Source organism: Camarhynchus parvulus, chromosome 4 (assembly GCF_901933205.1).
Source record: "Camarhynchus parvulus chromosome 4, STF_HiC, whole genome shotgun sequence".
Taxonomy (NCBI): domain Eukaryota; kingdom Metazoa; phylum Chordata; class Aves; order Passeriformes; family Thraupidae; genus Camarhynchus; species Camarhynchus parvulus.
In genome coordinates this window covers 37543688-37561936 of record NC_044574.1, presented here as the reverse complement: position 1 = coordinate 37561936, position 18249 = coordinate 37543688, and the positions used below count along the sequence as shown (strand labels likewise).

Genomic DNA, 18249 nt, shown 5'->3' with positions numbered 1-18249 from the left:
TGGGCTGGAGTGCTGGAATGATGCTGCCAATGGGAGGGATGCTGGGAAAAGCATATATCTGTGCTAGTTTGTTGTGACACATGCTATTTATAACTAGGGGGAAAAGAGGGAATGAAAATTACTGTAAGTATTACAATAATTTGTATTAATAATAATTTGTAGTAATAATTTCTGTTGTGAAACTTCCAATGAAGAAAGGTTGTGCCTGGCCCTTATTTGCTTGGGTTGCCTGGGCTGCTGAATGGATAACTAGATCCTTGAACAATGTTTTACTTTGAAATTCTGAACAGTTGCACATAAAGAAACAGCCATCTGATATTGGTGGAAAATCATAGTGCTTTCATCCAAACAGTGAATAAAACTGAAGTCACTGATCCAAACAGGAAGCCTTGGAGAATCAGTTCAGTTGAAACTTTTTGAAGTTTTGTACCTGTTGCTGAGTATCAAATGTTTGGGATGACAATAACCAAGGAATAAGAGACTGAAACATCTCTTTATTTTTTCATTTTGTTTGCATCTGGCAGTGTCAGGGTAGTGTCCATTCCACCATGCCCCCTCTTCAGTTACTTACAGCCTCCATTCACAATCACATCTGACTGAATAACCAGGAGTAGTTCCTTTAGTACATCCACATGCCTTGGCAAACCAGAGATTTTCTACCACAGGTACAGAGTAATTATTCACAGACTGAAGTAAAAACAGCAATCAGAATACTTTTACAAATTAGAGAATATCCTTGCAAATTGCAATGGACCTCAGTTTATTTGTAATCATAGCCTCCTTTTATTGGAACAGTTTTAATTTTTTTAACATAGTTACATCAGCTTTACCTGACAAAACTTCAGTAGAACTAAATACTAATCCTCAAATCATTAAAACCAGATGCCATACAGAAGGACAAGAATGGAAGTGACCCACGAGACAATCCCAACGTAAGATTTTGGAGGAATGTATCAGTTGATATTAATAGTGAGAAGTAATAGTGGCTAAGACCACCTCAAGTGCAACTTTCTAAATAAATGATTTTTGTTTCTCAACTCAAATGGAAAACAAAAGTCAGAACAAAAATCAATTTAAATCTAACAAAATCATGGATTTTACAGGAAATAGAACATTTCGGCTTTGAGTATTTTAAATGTTTCTGAATTGGATACATTTTGTAATGCAATGTCCTGTCAAAAAAAAATTAGGCAAATTGTTTTTCTCTTTCATTTTCAGTCTTTTCTTTAGCTGAAAATATGTAAGGAAACATCCACTGTATTGTGCTTGCTTATAAAGTGTTCTGATGAAATCCAAATGTTAATAACTATTTTCTGGAGATGATTTTTATTACTGCAAGAGCTCTATTTAGGTTTTTCACAAAGATTCTTTTATAAGGTCAGCCAGTCTCTGGAAGGCCTGCAATGAAAAATATGGTTCGAATTTATATTTCAGCATTACATGAATAGGGAACATGTCAAACCTGTAAAGCTACTAAAATTGCCCTAACCATATAGAATCAATATTTTACAATGCAAACTTCTGCTGATATTCTTTCTTTTCCTTTTATAAAATCCTGTATGGGGTTTGACTGCACAAAGCTTCCAATTCTCTGATAGAAAATAAAAGGCAGAGATTTCTGAAACAGAAAAATGCATATATTGATGTTCAAAGGTTATTTGGAGCTCAGATATAACTTCTAACAAACTAGTGATCCCTGAAAGAGTATCTCTTTTAACTCAGTATTGCTGCCCAGGGACTCCAGAAGTGGAAAAAAAGGAAGAACAGTTGAGTGGGGAAGCATATAAAAATACAGCTTGACTGTCAATAGTATGGTTATGAATTACTTTAACAAAGAAAAAGGAAAATATAGAAGAAATACAGGAGAACTAAAAAGAAACACTTATCTGTTACAAGCCTTCATAATGGCATGAAAGTACAACTACAAATACTGAACTGTTTCAAGCCCCCAATCAAATCAGTATTAAATTTGCACAAATAAATGTCTCCTATCTTTTCTCCCACTGATTTTATAGATAGAGCCAAATAACATCAAAAATGCTCCTAACACACATAAAAGATTAGTTCCTGATAATAGTATCAGGTATAATAAGAAATAAATAAAAATTAAATAAACAAAATAAATAATAAATAAATTACTAAATAACAAAATAAAGCATGTATGTAAATTGTATGAAAGGAAAACAATAGTCTTTCTTACAAAGACTTGCCAACACACACACAAAAAAAGAACACTGGTAATTCAATCTCAGAATCTTGGGAATCCAAAGTCTCAAAGATACATGATGCCTGCTAATGCTTAAGCAAATATTCCGGCTTCAGTAAAGCATTTATAAATAATGTCTGGGAGGTTTAACTATGAGACATTGTATGTATGAGATACACAGAAAAATTCTAAGTGGTCCTCAAAATTTGGGATCTTGCAGATCATTTGGATGAGTATCTTGCTTAACGAACAGTTAATACTGCTGTGAAAGTACTGCTTAATCACCTACAGACTAAAACCTCTAAAATTCAAGAAAAAAATATAAAGGAGCATTACTGTGTGAGAAACTGTCTTGATAAGAATGTAAAAAAAAGAAAATCTCACCAGATCCATCTGGGCAGGAGAAGGCAGAGAGAAGGAGGCTCTGACATAAGAACTAGGCTCTGAACTATCAATATTGAATGCTCCTCCAGGAACCAGTAATACCTATGAAAAAGTGATTAACCACACAGTTGTTACCACTTCTACATTTTAAAAACACTATGTTAAATTAAATTTGAGAAAGCTCAGTGCTTACAGACTTGTAAGTGTGAGCGTGGTGTAATATATTTTTTTTTCAAAATGAGAAGACAAAAATATGCAACCTGTAACCAGACTTTTCGTAATAAAACCAAGGGGTCTTTGGTTTTGGTTACCAGGTCTTGTTCATATCATTGCAATGATTAGAGGCACCTGGGGTGTAGCTTACTCAGTGTTGGATCTTATAAATTGGAGAAATAAAACAAAATTTAATTTCTCTCATTAAAAAAATTTAGTCAACAGCCATCATACATAGAGGTATACAAATTATATATATGTAATATATAATGATACATATATGTTATATTGGTTTCAGTTTAAGTAAACGGATAAAATATCAACATCTGAATGCTGAAAATATTTTATTAGTCACTAACTTGCCCCAGTGCCTGACTTGCAGACTTAATGATGGTGCACAGCAAGTCCCCCTGCTTTTTTAAGTGTGCACATGTGGATAAATACAGATATTTTATCCCTCCCTTTTTTTTGTTTTAAGGTCACAAGTCATTAAATCACATGTCATACTTCTTTCTTCAAAGCCTTTTCCATTATCAGCTGCTGTGTATCAGAAATACCCTTAATTTTGATCCATAAGAACATGCCAGCAGCAGGAGGGTACCACTCTGCCAAGTCTGGAGAAAGAGAGAGAGAGAAAATGGAATCAAGGAATAAACTTATGTCCCACTTCTAATGGACACATCATAGATTCAGTGATGTTTTAGATTTGCTGATACAAACATTATTATCACTATTGCTATAGTGATTTTTTGTATTTCTTTTAAATTAAGGTCACTATTTCAGAGATTTTTTAAAGACAGATGTTTGAAACATCAAAAGTATAAGAACATAATGAAGTGAAATACAGGCTCTTTGTAAAATTGCTTTAAATAGTAATGTGGTGAGCTTTTTTTCATCACCATCTATCTTCCTGTCCTACCAGAAAGCGCAAAAATGTAGCAATAGAGAATTTGTCCTAAGCTTAATATTTAATGCAGTTGATTTGCTTATAGTGCTTATCTGCCACTTCAGTCGAGAGATGAACTTAAGTGATTTATCTTGAGCACAAGGATGATAAATAGCTAGCAAAAAAAATTAAGTGATTATTGTGTTGCACTCTGACCTTTTAACCACTTGTCAGCAGCAGTGAGCATTGCATCCCGCTGGATCCTGTAGAAGTCCACCACTCTGAAAGCAAAACATCAATTCAAAGTCATGAACTCATATCCTTTCAGAGTCTTTTTGTTTCTGGAGGGAGAAACAAAGCTTTTCTACTTGAACAACTCAAGTGAACAAGCACATTTAATAGAAATATAAGCATATCCTAGGTGGGCACAACAGAGTATACTGTGTATATAAAACTTTGCATAAGCATCCAAGAAGTCTTTACTGCTTCACTGCATCTCCAACAGAGCACTGATCAACCAGACAGAGAAAGTCCCTGTATAGCTGTTTCTTCAGCTTTACACATATCACAGAAACCTTTTATATATTACATCCAATCTGTCTATTATAGCAGTGGATAAAAATCCTGTTAACAGTATTTATTGCACAAAACACACACACTGAAAAAAATTAGGGACTTTATGCAAAAGCACAGACAATATTTGTGCATTTGGGTTGAATTTGTGTAAGAGGTACTCATGGAAATGACATTAGACAAGGTAAAAAGCAAATCATATGATAAACCTGTCACAGCTATTTGACAGCTACCCCTTTCTAGGCTTTTGGACATACCTCCTTCATACTTTAATTAAAACTTTCAAATAATATAATCTCTTTCAATAATTTAATCACTTACTGGGAAAAATGACCCTAACCCAGGTTTCACCATGGACAAGTCACATGCAGTGGCTTTTGTAAACATAAAATGACACAGCTGTGCAATAGAAGACACAAGAGAAATGCCCAATACGGAGCTCATAATTCAAATGCAAATGTGTTCCCATGTCTTGAGAAAACATCCTTAGTAATTTGCATAATTTACATAATTTTACATTTGTATTTTTGAAAATACTTTCTGAACCAATAGTTTTGATTTATGGATGTATTTTATTACATCTGATACACAGATACACAAACACCAATACCTCCAGAAACTTAAACAGTTTTGGGGCTCAGTATATTTATTGCTCCATTCTATATGAGAGAGCAAATCTCCTTTGTGCAGCTTTTACCAAAATTGCAAATCCTGCTACCATTTAAATTACATGTTGAAAACATAACAACTTCTAAGATGAAATTTCCCCAAAAATGTAGCTGCTCCAAAAAAAAACCAATCTTGTACTCCAAAGCCTGATCTAACGCCTCACCCTTGTACAAGTGAAATCAGCTGGAGGAGATTGCAGTCAGCTGTGGAGCTTCATCAGTAAGGTTATAAAGTACTGCAGCTGCCCCACTACAGTTCTATTTTCATTTGTTTAAGTGGAAGAACAGCCTTCAAGCTTGATCAAGGCTGCCTTTTGACCTACAAGAAAGAGGTAAGTGAAGAGATGCATTTGGGATTTATTTTTTGGGCACCACTGAAAGTTGAGCTAAAGTGTGACTGAAGTTCCTCTGTGAGATTTCTCTTTATGTTCTTAAATCTTAAAACAAAGCAATGCTAAGGCTGATGTGTCTGGTTTGGGTTTTTTTCCTCAAATATTGCTGTTAACAGCATGAACATCAAGGGGACACAAGTGGCTGTTACAGTAAGATATAAGAACTTTTGCATGTTTTGCTCATGTTGCTGTTACAGGCCTTTGCAGAGTGTAGCACACTCCTACTGAAGTGAGAAACATGGGGCTCTAATGATATCCAAGTAGAGCATATAAAATGAGGCACTGACTGTCAAGACAAACTATGTTCCTCCTGCATAATAAATGAAAACTAAATGTGTGTCAGTTAGTATGCAAGAAATGTCTTGTGAGTTAGATGGTAGCCCAGTGCTCTCCAACAGTGAGAGGCAATGTTTAGTGTGTGTAGATGAGCTTCACTGTTTTTCCATCAGTATCCACAATCAGGAGATCAAAGATGGCAAGAGTGTAAATTCCTGCTAACATAGTGAACTCCCTTTATAAAGGCTATGCTGACTCTTTCACAATAGATCCCGTGCTCAGAGATCTTAGCTTTTGCTATAGACCCTAACACTTTAGCAGGGATCAAAACTTTTTTCACTGGCTTGATGCTTCCAGGATCCTCTCAAGTTCCCTTCAGGTGGGAGCTGCATGATGTCTGTGCCAATGGACAAGCAGATTGTCTGCCTGGAGTGGTAGGTGACATGCCCTGACCTGCCTGCAACCTCACACTGTGTCTCTTCAGGGCTCTTGTGTGAACCCAACAGTCTTGGTGACCTGTCTTACCTACCTGGTCTAATACTGGTGCACCTCCTCTGACTTGTTTACTACAAAGAATGTTTGCTGTAGGCAACAAGTAGCAGAATGACAGATGATTCAGCATAGGACATAACCCTACCTGTCTATATGCTCCAAGAAACCCTTTTGTCCCCATTGTTGAAGGAGCTGTGATATCATAATCTAAAGAAATAAAACACATAATCAATACCATGTTTTAAACAGGACTGTTCCACAATCATCAAAAAATCCATGGCCACTAGATGCACTATTCAACATTGCCCAGACATGAAATTGCATGTGGGTCTCTTGGAGCCCTTATAAACGGAGGTGCCAAGGTTATTATTGTCCATGTTACTGGTGTCTCCAAGGATCATGGCAATGGTATTTGGAAGCTGGGGTGGGGGGAGGGAAAAATAGATGAAGAGCTAAATATGGTACATAGGGAGAAAAAGGAAGGCAGTGTATATTGCTTTACCTTCCTGTCCACATCAGCCTCTCCACTTTAACAGGGACGAACTAATGGAGCTGGAAGATGGAAGCCGTATTTAGATGTGTTCACTGTCTCCTTTCCTTAGTACTAACCATAAAGGGGCTGTAGTTGTCAGCTTGCTCTGAAATGTCTTTGTGGGCTGCCAGTATTGTTTTAGTTGAAAAGTAGAATAAAAAATGAGTGTTTCTTCCATACTGTGCTTTACATTAAGGTTTTTCAAAAGAACCTACCAGGAAGAGAGAAAGTATTTCAAAACTTGATTCTTGAAATCTGAGGGTTAAGGGATATCAGCTGAACTATCTGTGTACTGAGACAACCCTCTAGCTCTGGTTCTGAGTTCTATGATAGTTTCTCTTCCTTTGGCAGAATTGACAATGAATTTGCATAAACAAAACTGTGAAAGTGCAGAGCAACTGTGAAAGTTCAAAGCTGTTTGCTTGCAGTCTCTTATAACTTGGGATATGTTATCTTCTCTAAATACAATTCATTTGGTGGCTTGGTACTTGCCTGTGTGAAAGTGCTGGTGTGCATTGTTGACACCTGAATGTGTAGAACAACTCTGTCAATGAGAGGCTTGGGACCCGTCAGAAAACCAATTCTTAAACTGGAAACCAAACAAACAAAAAGTTACCACAGAAATGCAATGTGCTAATACTTTGTCTGAGTTATATGTGGGAAAACATTCAACAATTTTATTGATATTGTAAGGATCTCTTATGCATTCAAATTTATCTGTATCTTAATACTGCCCTCAGGTTATACAATTTAGAAGCCGAGTATCAAAGTAATGAAATAAAAACATTTAAGAGGTTTTAATGCTTATAGTAGCTCCTTAGTTATGAGGCTTCAGGACAAAATCTATGTTTGGAAGCTATCTTCTTCAACCATAAAGATAACATGAATCAAATGGAAGGAAAGACAAGTTTTCCCATAATAAAAGATCATGAATGCTCAGACTTTATGACAAACAGGTAAGTGGCAAATGGCTTTACTCTTTCATTCCCTTTCAGTACTGCAGAAGGAATGGAATATAGATTTATAAACTAGACGGTTACTTATGCTTCAATTCTTATTACCTATCTTTAGAGATTGGCTGAAGTTTTTATTTGAAGAAAAATGGAACCCCTAAACTCATATGTGTCTTTGGAAAAGATAATACTGTGTCATGCCATTTTGTGGTGTCACTTCTGAAAATGCAATCACACTTAGCGTTATGTTGTCTCCTCACTTTCTCTAGGATGGGTTATAATCCACTGGCTGCCAATGCAGACTTCACATTAATTTTTTATGTCTATTAGGTTAACAGACAAAAGCAAGCTAAAAATCAAATACATTGACTTGTGTGAAATGGAAAACAGCCAAGTTGGTTCTTTTTCTGGCGGGGGAAACAAACTGAAAGAACTGGAAGGCTACATATCCGTACAATCCTATGAACAGTTTGTGAAGAGTGATAGTTTCTTTTCTGTATTACATGTTCAGGGAGCTTGCAGGAATACCAAGCTATAGATAAAAAGGGAAATGGAAAAAAGAAGAGAGAAAAGCTCCTAAGAGCTCCAGGAATAGAGCTAGACTCCAGCATCTGTCTTTCTGCCTAGATGGTGCCTGCAAGAATGGACTGCCTGGAGGGAGAGGCTTAGCTATCTGCATCAGAAGAGAAACAGAACCTGGAGTAAAATGATTGCCAAGAGATTACATGAAAAGTGAGAAGACTGCAAAAAGCTGTTGATTCTGAAGCTCATTCCAGAATTGGATAGTTAGTAAATGAGAAAACACTATGGCATGTGTTTTCATATGAAGTCTTGCATCTTATAAGTGAATAGGCAATGCTAAGTGGTCTGCAGCTGGCCTTACCCAGATGAGAGAATTTTAGAGAAAGAGTCGGTCCTGATAACTCGGCCATCCACATCCATTGAGAGGAAAGTTGGAGCCCAGGGCTTGGAATAAAAAATAAAATTCAAGGTGCTAAGTAAGGATTATAATGGAATTATTTTCTTTACTAGGAAGACACAATTAATTTCTCAAATGTGTATTCCAAGGAAAACATTTCAGTAGCTTGCTGACAAGTGATTGCTTAGCCTAGCTTTCTGAGATATGATTACAGTATTCTGTGAACATCTTCAAGAAACCAGCTTTGTTATTTTTTGATGATTGCTTAGCCCACCGTTGAGCACACAAGTTTAAGTTCTGGTATGATGCCATAAGAAGGAGAGAGACATAATGGTTTTTCTGCCAAGATTTCTTGTGGAGTAAAGAGGTATTGCAATTTCTAAAATGGGGCTTTGTAGCATTTTGCTATATTTAAAAGTGAAATCAGAAGACTGGACCAAATTGTGAAGATCTGAGTTCAGCATACCTTTTCCTTATAAAGAATTCTGTTTTTACACCTTCTCCCCTATGTTTTCTTACAAAGCTTCACAATACTATTCAGTAAGTGTGGCAGTTTCATTGCCTCCTTCCATAAAAACATATTTCAAAAGAGAAAATGCTGACCTTTATCCTCTACCAATGTTTTAGTGCTTTGTAAGACCCATTTTGATTTCTGAAGTTAGGTGCTTTTAAAGACTGAGTAACTGTAGATTCACATATGAAATTTGCAGAAAATTTACATGAAGGGAAGCTGCCTATCCAGCACCGTTATATGTGGTACCTGGGAGAACTCCCAGATTCTCCAAAGGGCAAAGGGATATAGTAGGTGCAGAGTATGCAGTCTTCTGCTGAATAAAAGAAGAGACAGGGAGAAAGGAACATTAAGAGGCTGAAAATTTCAAGTGCTGCTTCAGTGACATACTTGCTTTGCTCTGAACGCAAAGGCTTCGTCATTTTCTGATTACTGAAAAATTCTATCCTGTATGAGGCTTGAGAAATTTGAACCACTAATTACCAGGATATAAAATACCACAAAGGGGAAAATTACTGAAAGGAGCACAGACTGTCAGGCCTACAACTGCCTTGCTAGGACATGAAGAAGAGGCATGCACGAAGGTTCAAGGCTCAAACCTTAGTTTGCTTGTGGAACCTTAGGTTCTCCCCAGAAAATAAGGTGTTATAAGGATTATGAAAGAAAAATTACCTTTTCAAATTGAAGAAAGTAGTAAGGGTCATCTTCTATTATGAGAAAATCATATTTTCTTGCAAGCTAAATAAGTTAATAAAAAGTAACAAAAGAAATAAGAGTTAAAGACGCTGCAAATTCAGTCAGGCGGATTTTTTTTTAACCAGCATCACATTATTATTCTATTGATTGGCCATTCATTATCTAGAAGCCCCCATGATAAGAAGCCTTCAAGTGCCCAATTTAGATATCAAAAAATGGTAAGAGTAATCATGGTACCTATAGTACACAGACCCTTGTATGAAACTGAAGCTCTGTTCCGTGCGGTATTCAAACCGTGCAGGCAACATGCAATAAGTCCAGTTAGAAGCCCATGGCAAAGGTACCAGCTGCCAGTGGGCTACTATTGAAAAACAATTTACCTAGTGCATAGTCTACCCCTGAAGAGCTGCTGTGGAAGAGATTCTGCTAGAAGCAAGTTCTAGGAGGAATGTTTACTGGACCAATAATGGGCCTAAATATCAAACAGAGGGTATCTTCAACAAAAACAAGACTGATATTTATCTATTTCCACCTACAAGGTTCACAAGACCACAGCTCCATACCTGGTAAATCTCCTTTTTGCGCTCTGTGGTCAGCGAGTTGCCAGTTGGGTTGCATCCATTTGGAATAGTGTACAGGAATTTGGGGAGGTGATTGCTACAATTTTTTACATCCTCTGGGCTCCAAGCAGACAGAATTTCTTTTAAAGCTTTTGGAATAATGCCATGTTGGTCACTAGGAATATTAATTATATTACAACCCAAGGGCCTCAGCTGTTGATAGAAGAAACAAAACTATCATAATTGTGTAATTCCTTTTGTCATTGTCACCATAATATTTCATCAATACAAAGTCTTTCTTTTTGCTTTTATAGATATCTCAAGCTCCATTTGCTCATGAGTCAAATAAGAGTTTGCCTGAATTTGCTGTAAGGCTTGTCACACTTAGCACATTATTTGTTCTACTAAGCCAACTCAGAGGAAATGGGTAACTCCTATGTTCAGTTGCTGCTCTTTTTTAGGAAATCAGATTTGGTTTTTCAAGTGGAAAGGGAGTTTGTGAATCTGAACTGTTCTCTCATGACTTCTCATGCTCTCACCACAGACAGTTAAGGTCACAGCACCTTTGTTTCCTACTGACAATATACACTCTACTTTGGTGAAAATGTCAGAGCTTTAAGCTACTCTTCCCTGACAAAGGGCAAGGAATCTGTTCTCTCAATAGATAAATTCAGCAATAAAAAGGAGAATGAAATGATGCTACTGCAGTGACATGTTGACAGCAGCATGAAAAAATATAGGCAAAATACCAATGAAAAAGCTTGCTGTCCCTCCTCTGTGGAATTTCAATTTGTACCATGTAGTGCTCTGCATTTTTAAGTAAAACTGAAAACTGCTGCATTGCCAAAATACATTCCTAAAAAAGTATACAGCTGATTAGACTATATATTCAAATATAGGACAGTAAGCGATAACAATTTATTTTGATGCAAGGGGGGACAACTGAATTTGTGGTGTATTTATTCTAACCCTTCTTGCAACTCTTATGCATTTTGAGGCATTTAATTTTATACTGATTAAACTACTTTTCAGAAGTAAACTTTGCTGCTTTTGTACAGTTCTCACTAATTCATATCTTTGTACTCATATGGTTGCTTCAGGCCTATTCCAATATTATACTATTTATATCTATTGTATACTCTGATCATGAAATACTTCAGGTAAACTTGCTGACATATTAACACACCCACTTGTTATAGATTTAATTCAACCAAACTAGGTCCTGATGGCTTTCTTTCCAGTCCCATATGTGATCTTAGCCTTGGAATGAACTAGTGTTTGGAAGAGGAATTTCAAATAGCTTTCACAGAACTTGTAGTAGGAAACCTTCTATGAATTAATATTTATGAACTTAACTGGTTGGACACTAAAATCTTGAGTCTTGGATATGTTTTTATGGCAAATACAGACAGTGCTTATAAGACTGCAGATCAGGCATTAAACTGCTGTTTAGTTCAAATGTAACATCGACAATGTTTTGTAGCTAAGGAATACTTACAGCTGCTAGTGTTCCTGCGTATGTGGGTGCATCCAAAAGGATGTTGTCTCCAGGATTAATGAGCATTTCAAACACCTGCAAAAGAAAATATTCTATTTTAGATTGGTCAGTTTTTATACCTGTGCTTTGTACTTTTGACTTCTTAGTGGGATCAAAAACCTTGATTAGATACTAGTAATTCCCTAACCATATCAATATCTTGTTTGTGAGAAAGGCAATGAATGGATGAAAAATCTGCTTTAGAGCCAAATTAAGATAGGTTACCAACTTGTCATGGAAAGACAGTGCTCTGAAGCACCCTTTCTACTGTATAAGTCATAGAAAGAAACACCTAAACAGCAGTGAGAGTGGACTGGAAAGGGCAATTATTTCAGGAAGTAAAAACCCCAAAAAATCAGGAAGTAAAAATGAGAAGAAACATATTTAAAATAGAATTATGGTAAAGCCTCTATGCACTTATTATTGCACTACTTGAGTAACATGATATGTTACATTAGAGCATGTTTTCTACCCAGGCTCTTTGGTCACCTGAACTTTCATGCCGTCCTGACAGTCTAGAATGCCACTCCAATTTTATTGCATTTCCCTTATCTTGTACATAAACCTAGAGTAATTCATATCTATGGAGAAAGAGTACATGAAACAGTACCCTGCATATAGTTATAGAGAGCACTTAATGCTGAATACAGCTGAAGAATAAACATCTCTCTGAATGAAATGCTTTTAACATATGAATCTGTTGGTCTTACTTTACACAAGCCTTCCTGGCTGCCAGTTGTGACACACACTTCCATCTGTCCTTGCTCAGGACTGTAATTGGCTGTGGGGGGATCATGTAAGTTCCGCTGGAAATCTTTTAGCCAAGACAACAGCTCTGGAATCCTGAAATGTGAATAAGAAGGCATATCTCAGACCTTATATAGGCCAAAGCTAGTCTGTTCCTCTAAATCCCTGTCAAATCTAGCATGCAGTCCTGAGTTTGATTTCAACTGTCACACAGATACACTTAAATGCAATTGCTATGACTGCTTTATCAAATTAAGAAAATGAGATGGGCAACTGTGGTCCATACACCAAATTATCATAGTGAAATCTGGGCAGAAATTATTTGCCAGGAATGAAACAGGGTGGAGGCTGAACAATACCCACTCCTAGAAATGATAATTCTGTACTTAAATGTGGCAGTGTGACAAAGTTCTTAATGCTGCTTGTAACCTGCTGGAGATTACAAGGATTTCAAAAACACATTTTCCAAAAAATATCTTAAGATCCTGTAGGATGTTCACAAATGGCTGGTTCATTTAAATGTTAAGCAAAGTTTTAACTGATGCCCCATGTATCTCTGTAGGTACCCCAGTCTTTTTGCAAACCTGTCCTCACCTGACTCAGTGCTGTATGCCAAGAAGTTTACATGAGCACTAAAGCAATATAATGATATGGAATATAATGATATGCAATTTTTGTACCAAAAATGACAATTCTATAAATACCTCCACTCAACTACCACAAGTTCTACACACTGACTTTAGTATATGGTGCCAAATGAAAAGAAATACTCCAAAACATAGAAACAATGTGTTGTAATGCAGTATCTTTAAAATCTGATTTGGGTGTCTGGATTCTCAAATACAAATAGCTAGGAAATGCTCTGGCTTGAGAAATAGTAGGATTAGGGTTTTAAGTGGATTTTTAAATTCTTTTTACATAACTCATTGCAAAATTTTCCACTGGAACTCAAATGTAAATAGTGAGGCAAATTGAAAAAAAAAACAAACCCAACATGGGTTTTGGAAAGAACCTATTTTTTGAAAAAAAGGGCTTTATGAACAGGTTTTAAAAACACAGGTGACTTAATGCAATAATAAAGGATATTATGATCCGTAGCTTGTGGTATCTCGAAGTGCAAGCAGCTATGATGCATACCCTGCTGAGGCTGAGTACTGGAGAGCTCTCTTCATCAGATCTTCCCCAATCTCAATAGGTGTTCCATGTCCAATGTCAACTGTTGCCCTCTTAAAGGGAAAGACATTAGGATTTGGTGCCCCTCCAGCCAGAGAGATAAGAGATGGAGGAGACCTTTGCATCAATTCAGCTAGAGTAAAAGGAAAACACTTTGGTTACAATTTGATTATTACAATAGTGATTATATCCTTTAATCAATATTTAATAATGGCTGAGAAAACTTGTTATATTTTTCAATTTACTCGTTTAACTATCATGAATTCAAAAAGATAGCTCTTCTTAAAGTCAGCTTTCTGCTTGGATTAAATAGGTGTTTGGGGGCCCCAGGAGGGAGATACTGCTAGGACAGACTAAAACAAAAAATCATTTTAAGTTAAAAAAGCTATTTGTAATTTATTTTGAAACAATCTGGACAGCTCTGTTACAAAAACTGTCATGACTGATGTCTTTTGAGCTTCAAGAATTTAAAATCTAAATGATCTTCTGTTTAGACTGACTTGAAATGAGTGGCTTTGTTTTTTGTTGTTTTTCATTCAGTCTCACTTCAGCTGATCTGGCAGATATACTGACAGATGATTATAGCTTTTCTATAAGGGAATGGAAATGTTTCTAGCAGCCCAGTTTTAGTGGCAGAGGCACTGTGTAAGCAAATTGCTATGAAGAAAATCTTAATTCCTGCTTTTAAGTCACAGTTTCACAATCATTCAGATCCAATCTATGCAGTGCAGACCAGACCTTTATCCAGCAAGGGCACTTGATTGCTTTAAATCTAAGAACTCCCAATATGGCATTCATGCTGGTTTGACAGTTTTACATCAGATATGAGAGGACAGATGACACCAGAGCTGGCTTAAAAAGTGGCCTGTTACAGAGTTTATTGTCCAGTACTTATTAGCAGACTTGAACATGGGGAGTTAATTCTTATCAGTTATTTCACCAATTTGTGTTATGCCTGTGACTTTTGGCCTGGTAAAGAGAGATTTACTTTGTCATCAAAACTGCAGGCTCAATATGTCTATCCACAGGAACTGTGCTGCTTAATATTTCTGTTATGGTGCATATTAACGTATCACTCGAGAAGGAGGCTGCCTAGAGTGAATTACATGACTTTTCTGTACCTGTGTGAAGCATTTTAAGCAGAACAGCAAATGCCAGCCCCTTACCAAGAGGGGAAATTGACCCCTGAAGGCTTAACTAGTGATGTATGTCTCATGCTTGGATTCTGTCAGGTCTCTGTAGGTTTCAGCTGAGTAAACAAGTAGGCAGTTAAGCTCTTCCATCTGTCACATGGAAGACAATGTAATGTTGTAGCCTAAAGATAGATTAATATGGAAAAGGAAAGTGTAGTAATACTGAGTGGGTGGGGGTGCTGAGGAATTTATGGACATGAACAGGATACAGGAAAATGAAGTGGAAAGAAACCTGGAGGGACTGAATTTCAAGTCACTAGCAGTTGCTTGTTCCTGGACACACAACATAAACTCAGTTGCAAACTGTGCCAAAAGCCGGAGTTCAGAGACAGTAGCAGAGACTTTTCAGACACTTGTTAAAGTGATAGTACTAACTCATCTGTCTGGATGGGTTACTGAAATGGTTCAAGGCTATTCACTTTATTTTTCTTTATACCTCCTTGGCATCTCGGCTTGACAAAAGATGCTTGGTCAGCTTACAGTATGGTTTTCTTTCAAACCTTTTAAAGTCGTAAGCCATGAGTCTCCAGCACAGATCAGAACATAGAATGGTACTTTCAGAGAAACTGGGAAGAAGGGACATGTACTCACTCAGCAGTCTTATTGGAGATGCTTTTCTTGCTGCGCTCACAGTGGTGATGAACCTAGAGTAATTCATATCTATGGAGAAAGAATAATTAGTTGCACATGAAGCTAGAAAAAGGAATAAGAACTGCAGTGTGCTTTTAGTATGTGCATCTCCCACAAGTAATGCTTTTGATCTGGGTAATTTGTGGTATGCCAGTGAGCAGGAAAAAGCCTATTTTCCCTCCCTTTACTGTCAGCTCTGGAGTTTTAACGGCAAATTACAAATCTGAAGATTTGATGGATCTTAAACAACCATCAGCTCATTTTTAGCTAACGAGAATCCGGCTTTATTTAGCTGTATTAAGCACTGCATTTGAAGTGCTTTTAGGATTGCAAGCTATCATTATAAGTCACAACACTTGTCAAGTTAGAAGTGTTTTTTTTTGCAAAGGATAATATGAACGTCTTTCAAATGCATCTGATGAGTGTTTTCCTCCTTTCCCCTGGTGCCCACAGAGTTCACTGTCCAGTGGCCAGTGAACTACAGTCCGGCAGGAAGCACGATGGCCTGGAAAAGCCACAAGAAGGCGCCTCCTTTGAAGGGACAGTAGGCAGAGAAATGAAATGGAAGGGCAAGGAGCAGCCACAGCAACACGCATGTGCCGCCAGTTACCAGAAACGACCTACCGAGCAAGGCCGCTCTGAAAAAAACACATCGCGTAAAAACGCCTCCCTAACTCCGCTTCCCCCGCAGGCCGCCACAGGCGCGGTGCTGCCGTGCACAAGGGCGGGCTGGGGCTGTGCTTTAAGGGACAGCGGAGCGCCGCTTCGCCGCCATCCCGAGACACCCCCTGCTGCCCACCCACCCCCAGCTCCCCTGGAGGGGGCACCGAGCCCCCGGGGCCGTCCCGAGATCACGGCCGGCGCCGTCCCGCTGTGCGGAGGGTTCGGCGGCGGCCGCGGGCACCTACCGGCGGAGGGCGTGGAGCCGGCGGCCGGGCAGGGGGCAGCGGCAGCCCCGCTGTGGGCGTGTGCCGGGCCGGCCCCACTGGGGCGTGTGCTGGGTTGGCCCCGCTGTGGGCATGTGCTGGGTTGGTTCCGTGCGCCGGGCGGGCTCCGCTGCGGGTCGCTGAGCGGACGCGGGGCCCTGGCCGGCGCTGCCGCCTGCGCGCTGCAGGCGGCGCGGGCACGAAAGCGGTCGGTCCTGTGCGGGTCCGTGCGAAAGCCCTAAAACCAGCGGCTTCCTCTCCGGCTCCGTCTGTGTAGTGCTAGAGAAGCGAGGGCTGGAGCCCGATAGTGCGGGGAGAGGCGGGGGCAGCCGGGCAGGGGCCACTGCCGGGAGCTGGGCAGCCCCGGGTGCGGCCAGGACCCGCCCGGCAGCGGCGGGGCAAAGCAGGGGGTGGCGGTCAGGGAAAACGGAGAAAAATGACAGAATGATTTGGCTTGGAAGGACCTTCAAGATGATCTAGTTCCAAGGTTCTCTGTTAAAAACGAGACTAGATTCTCGATACTAAAGGTAATTTCAGCATTTATTATAATAAAAAGAGGGGCCTAAAGCAAGGGGGCTTGCTGGGCCGAGCAGGGGCGGTCCCGTCGAGGATGCTGCAGCTCCGGCGCTGCGTCTTCAGCAGCGAGGTCCCTGATGTTCCAGGTGGAGCGGCACGGCTTCCCTGGGTCACATGCCCCTTTTTATCCTGTCTTTTGTCCCTTTGGATTGGTTTCTTTTTGGATCCTTCATTTGCGTGAAGGTTTTAGGCGCTTGATTGGCCCATTACAGTTCTGTCCAGGTTGGCTGGTTTGGCCTGGGGAGTGGTGCACTTCACTTAGGTGTATTATGGTACATTGAGTACTGTATTTCTTATAACTACCCTTTTAACCCCTTTTACAATATAACAACCAAACTAACAGTACATGCTTAACAATTATCAACTATTTTACTACAATTTCTTTAACACTCCTGCCACAGTATGTATTTATGTAAGTAGAATATACACCTTCCCCTATGTTGCTCAGAGTTCCATCCAACTTGGCATTGGACACTTTCGGGGTGGGGCATCCACAACTTCTCTGGGAAACCTGTGGTAGTGTTTCATCACCCTCACAGTTAACAATTTCTCCCTATTATCCAGTCTAAACCTACTCTTTCTCAATTTGGAGGCATTCCCACCATTGGGACACCACACCCAGCCACTGGCAGGTGTAAAAAGTCCCTCTCCAGCACTCTTGTAGCCCCCTTTGGGTACTGGAAGGTGCTCGAAGCGTGCCTGGAGTCTTCAGTTGAACAACCTTAATTCTTTCAGACTGTCTTCATAGAAGGGGTGTTCCAGCCTTCATGACCCTCTTGTGCCCTTGCTCCAACATCTCTCCTGTGCTGGGAGCACTCTGGATAGGAGGTCTCGTAACAGAGGAGTAGAGGGGCAGAATCACCTCCCTCGTAATGGTAACGGTCACACTTTAATCAACTTTATGATGTTTCCACTAAAGGTTTTGCTCATAAAAGGAAGCAAAGTTTGATGTGCCCCATCTGTAGGTAATTATTTTTCCCACAGATGAGTAGGATCAGTGGAAGGAAAAGCAGGAGGGTAGTGTGACAAGTCCCTCCTTGCTGGGTGTCACATGCTGTTGCTTGTGCAACACATGTAACTGGTGGTGTAGCTGCTGCTGCTTAGAAAGGTGCAGAGACACGGTGTGGTTTTCTAGTCATGGCTTTGGACTCCAGCACTCTGGGCTTGCCATGGCCCTTGCTCCTGAGTGCAAAATGCTAGAAAGGG

At 39.2% G+C, this 18249-nt stretch overlaps 1 protein-coding gene across 1 annotated transcript; it reads right to left on the bottom strand.

Moving 5' to 3' along the window:
* Positions 1–582: 582 nt before the first annotated feature.
* AADAT (aminoadipate aminotransferase) lies at positions 583–16643 on the bottom strand. Its single transcript, XM_030947639.1, has 14 exons — positions 16450–16643; positions 15503–15571; positions 13683–13851; positions 12509–12641; positions 11760–11834; positions 10265–10474; positions 9678–9743; positions 8459–8541; positions 7115–7211; positions 6236–6297; positions 3906–3970; positions 3311–3417; positions 2591–2692; positions 583–1398 (listed from the first exon to the last, which is right to left on the bottom strand). Exons 2-14 carry the CDS (start codon positions 15567–15569, stop codon positions 1357–1359), a joined length of 1278 nt encoding a protein of 425 aa, XP_030803499.1. The 5' UTR covers positions 15570–15571; positions 16450–16643; the 3' UTR covers positions 583–1356.
* Positions 16644–18249: the final 1606 nt, after the last annotated feature.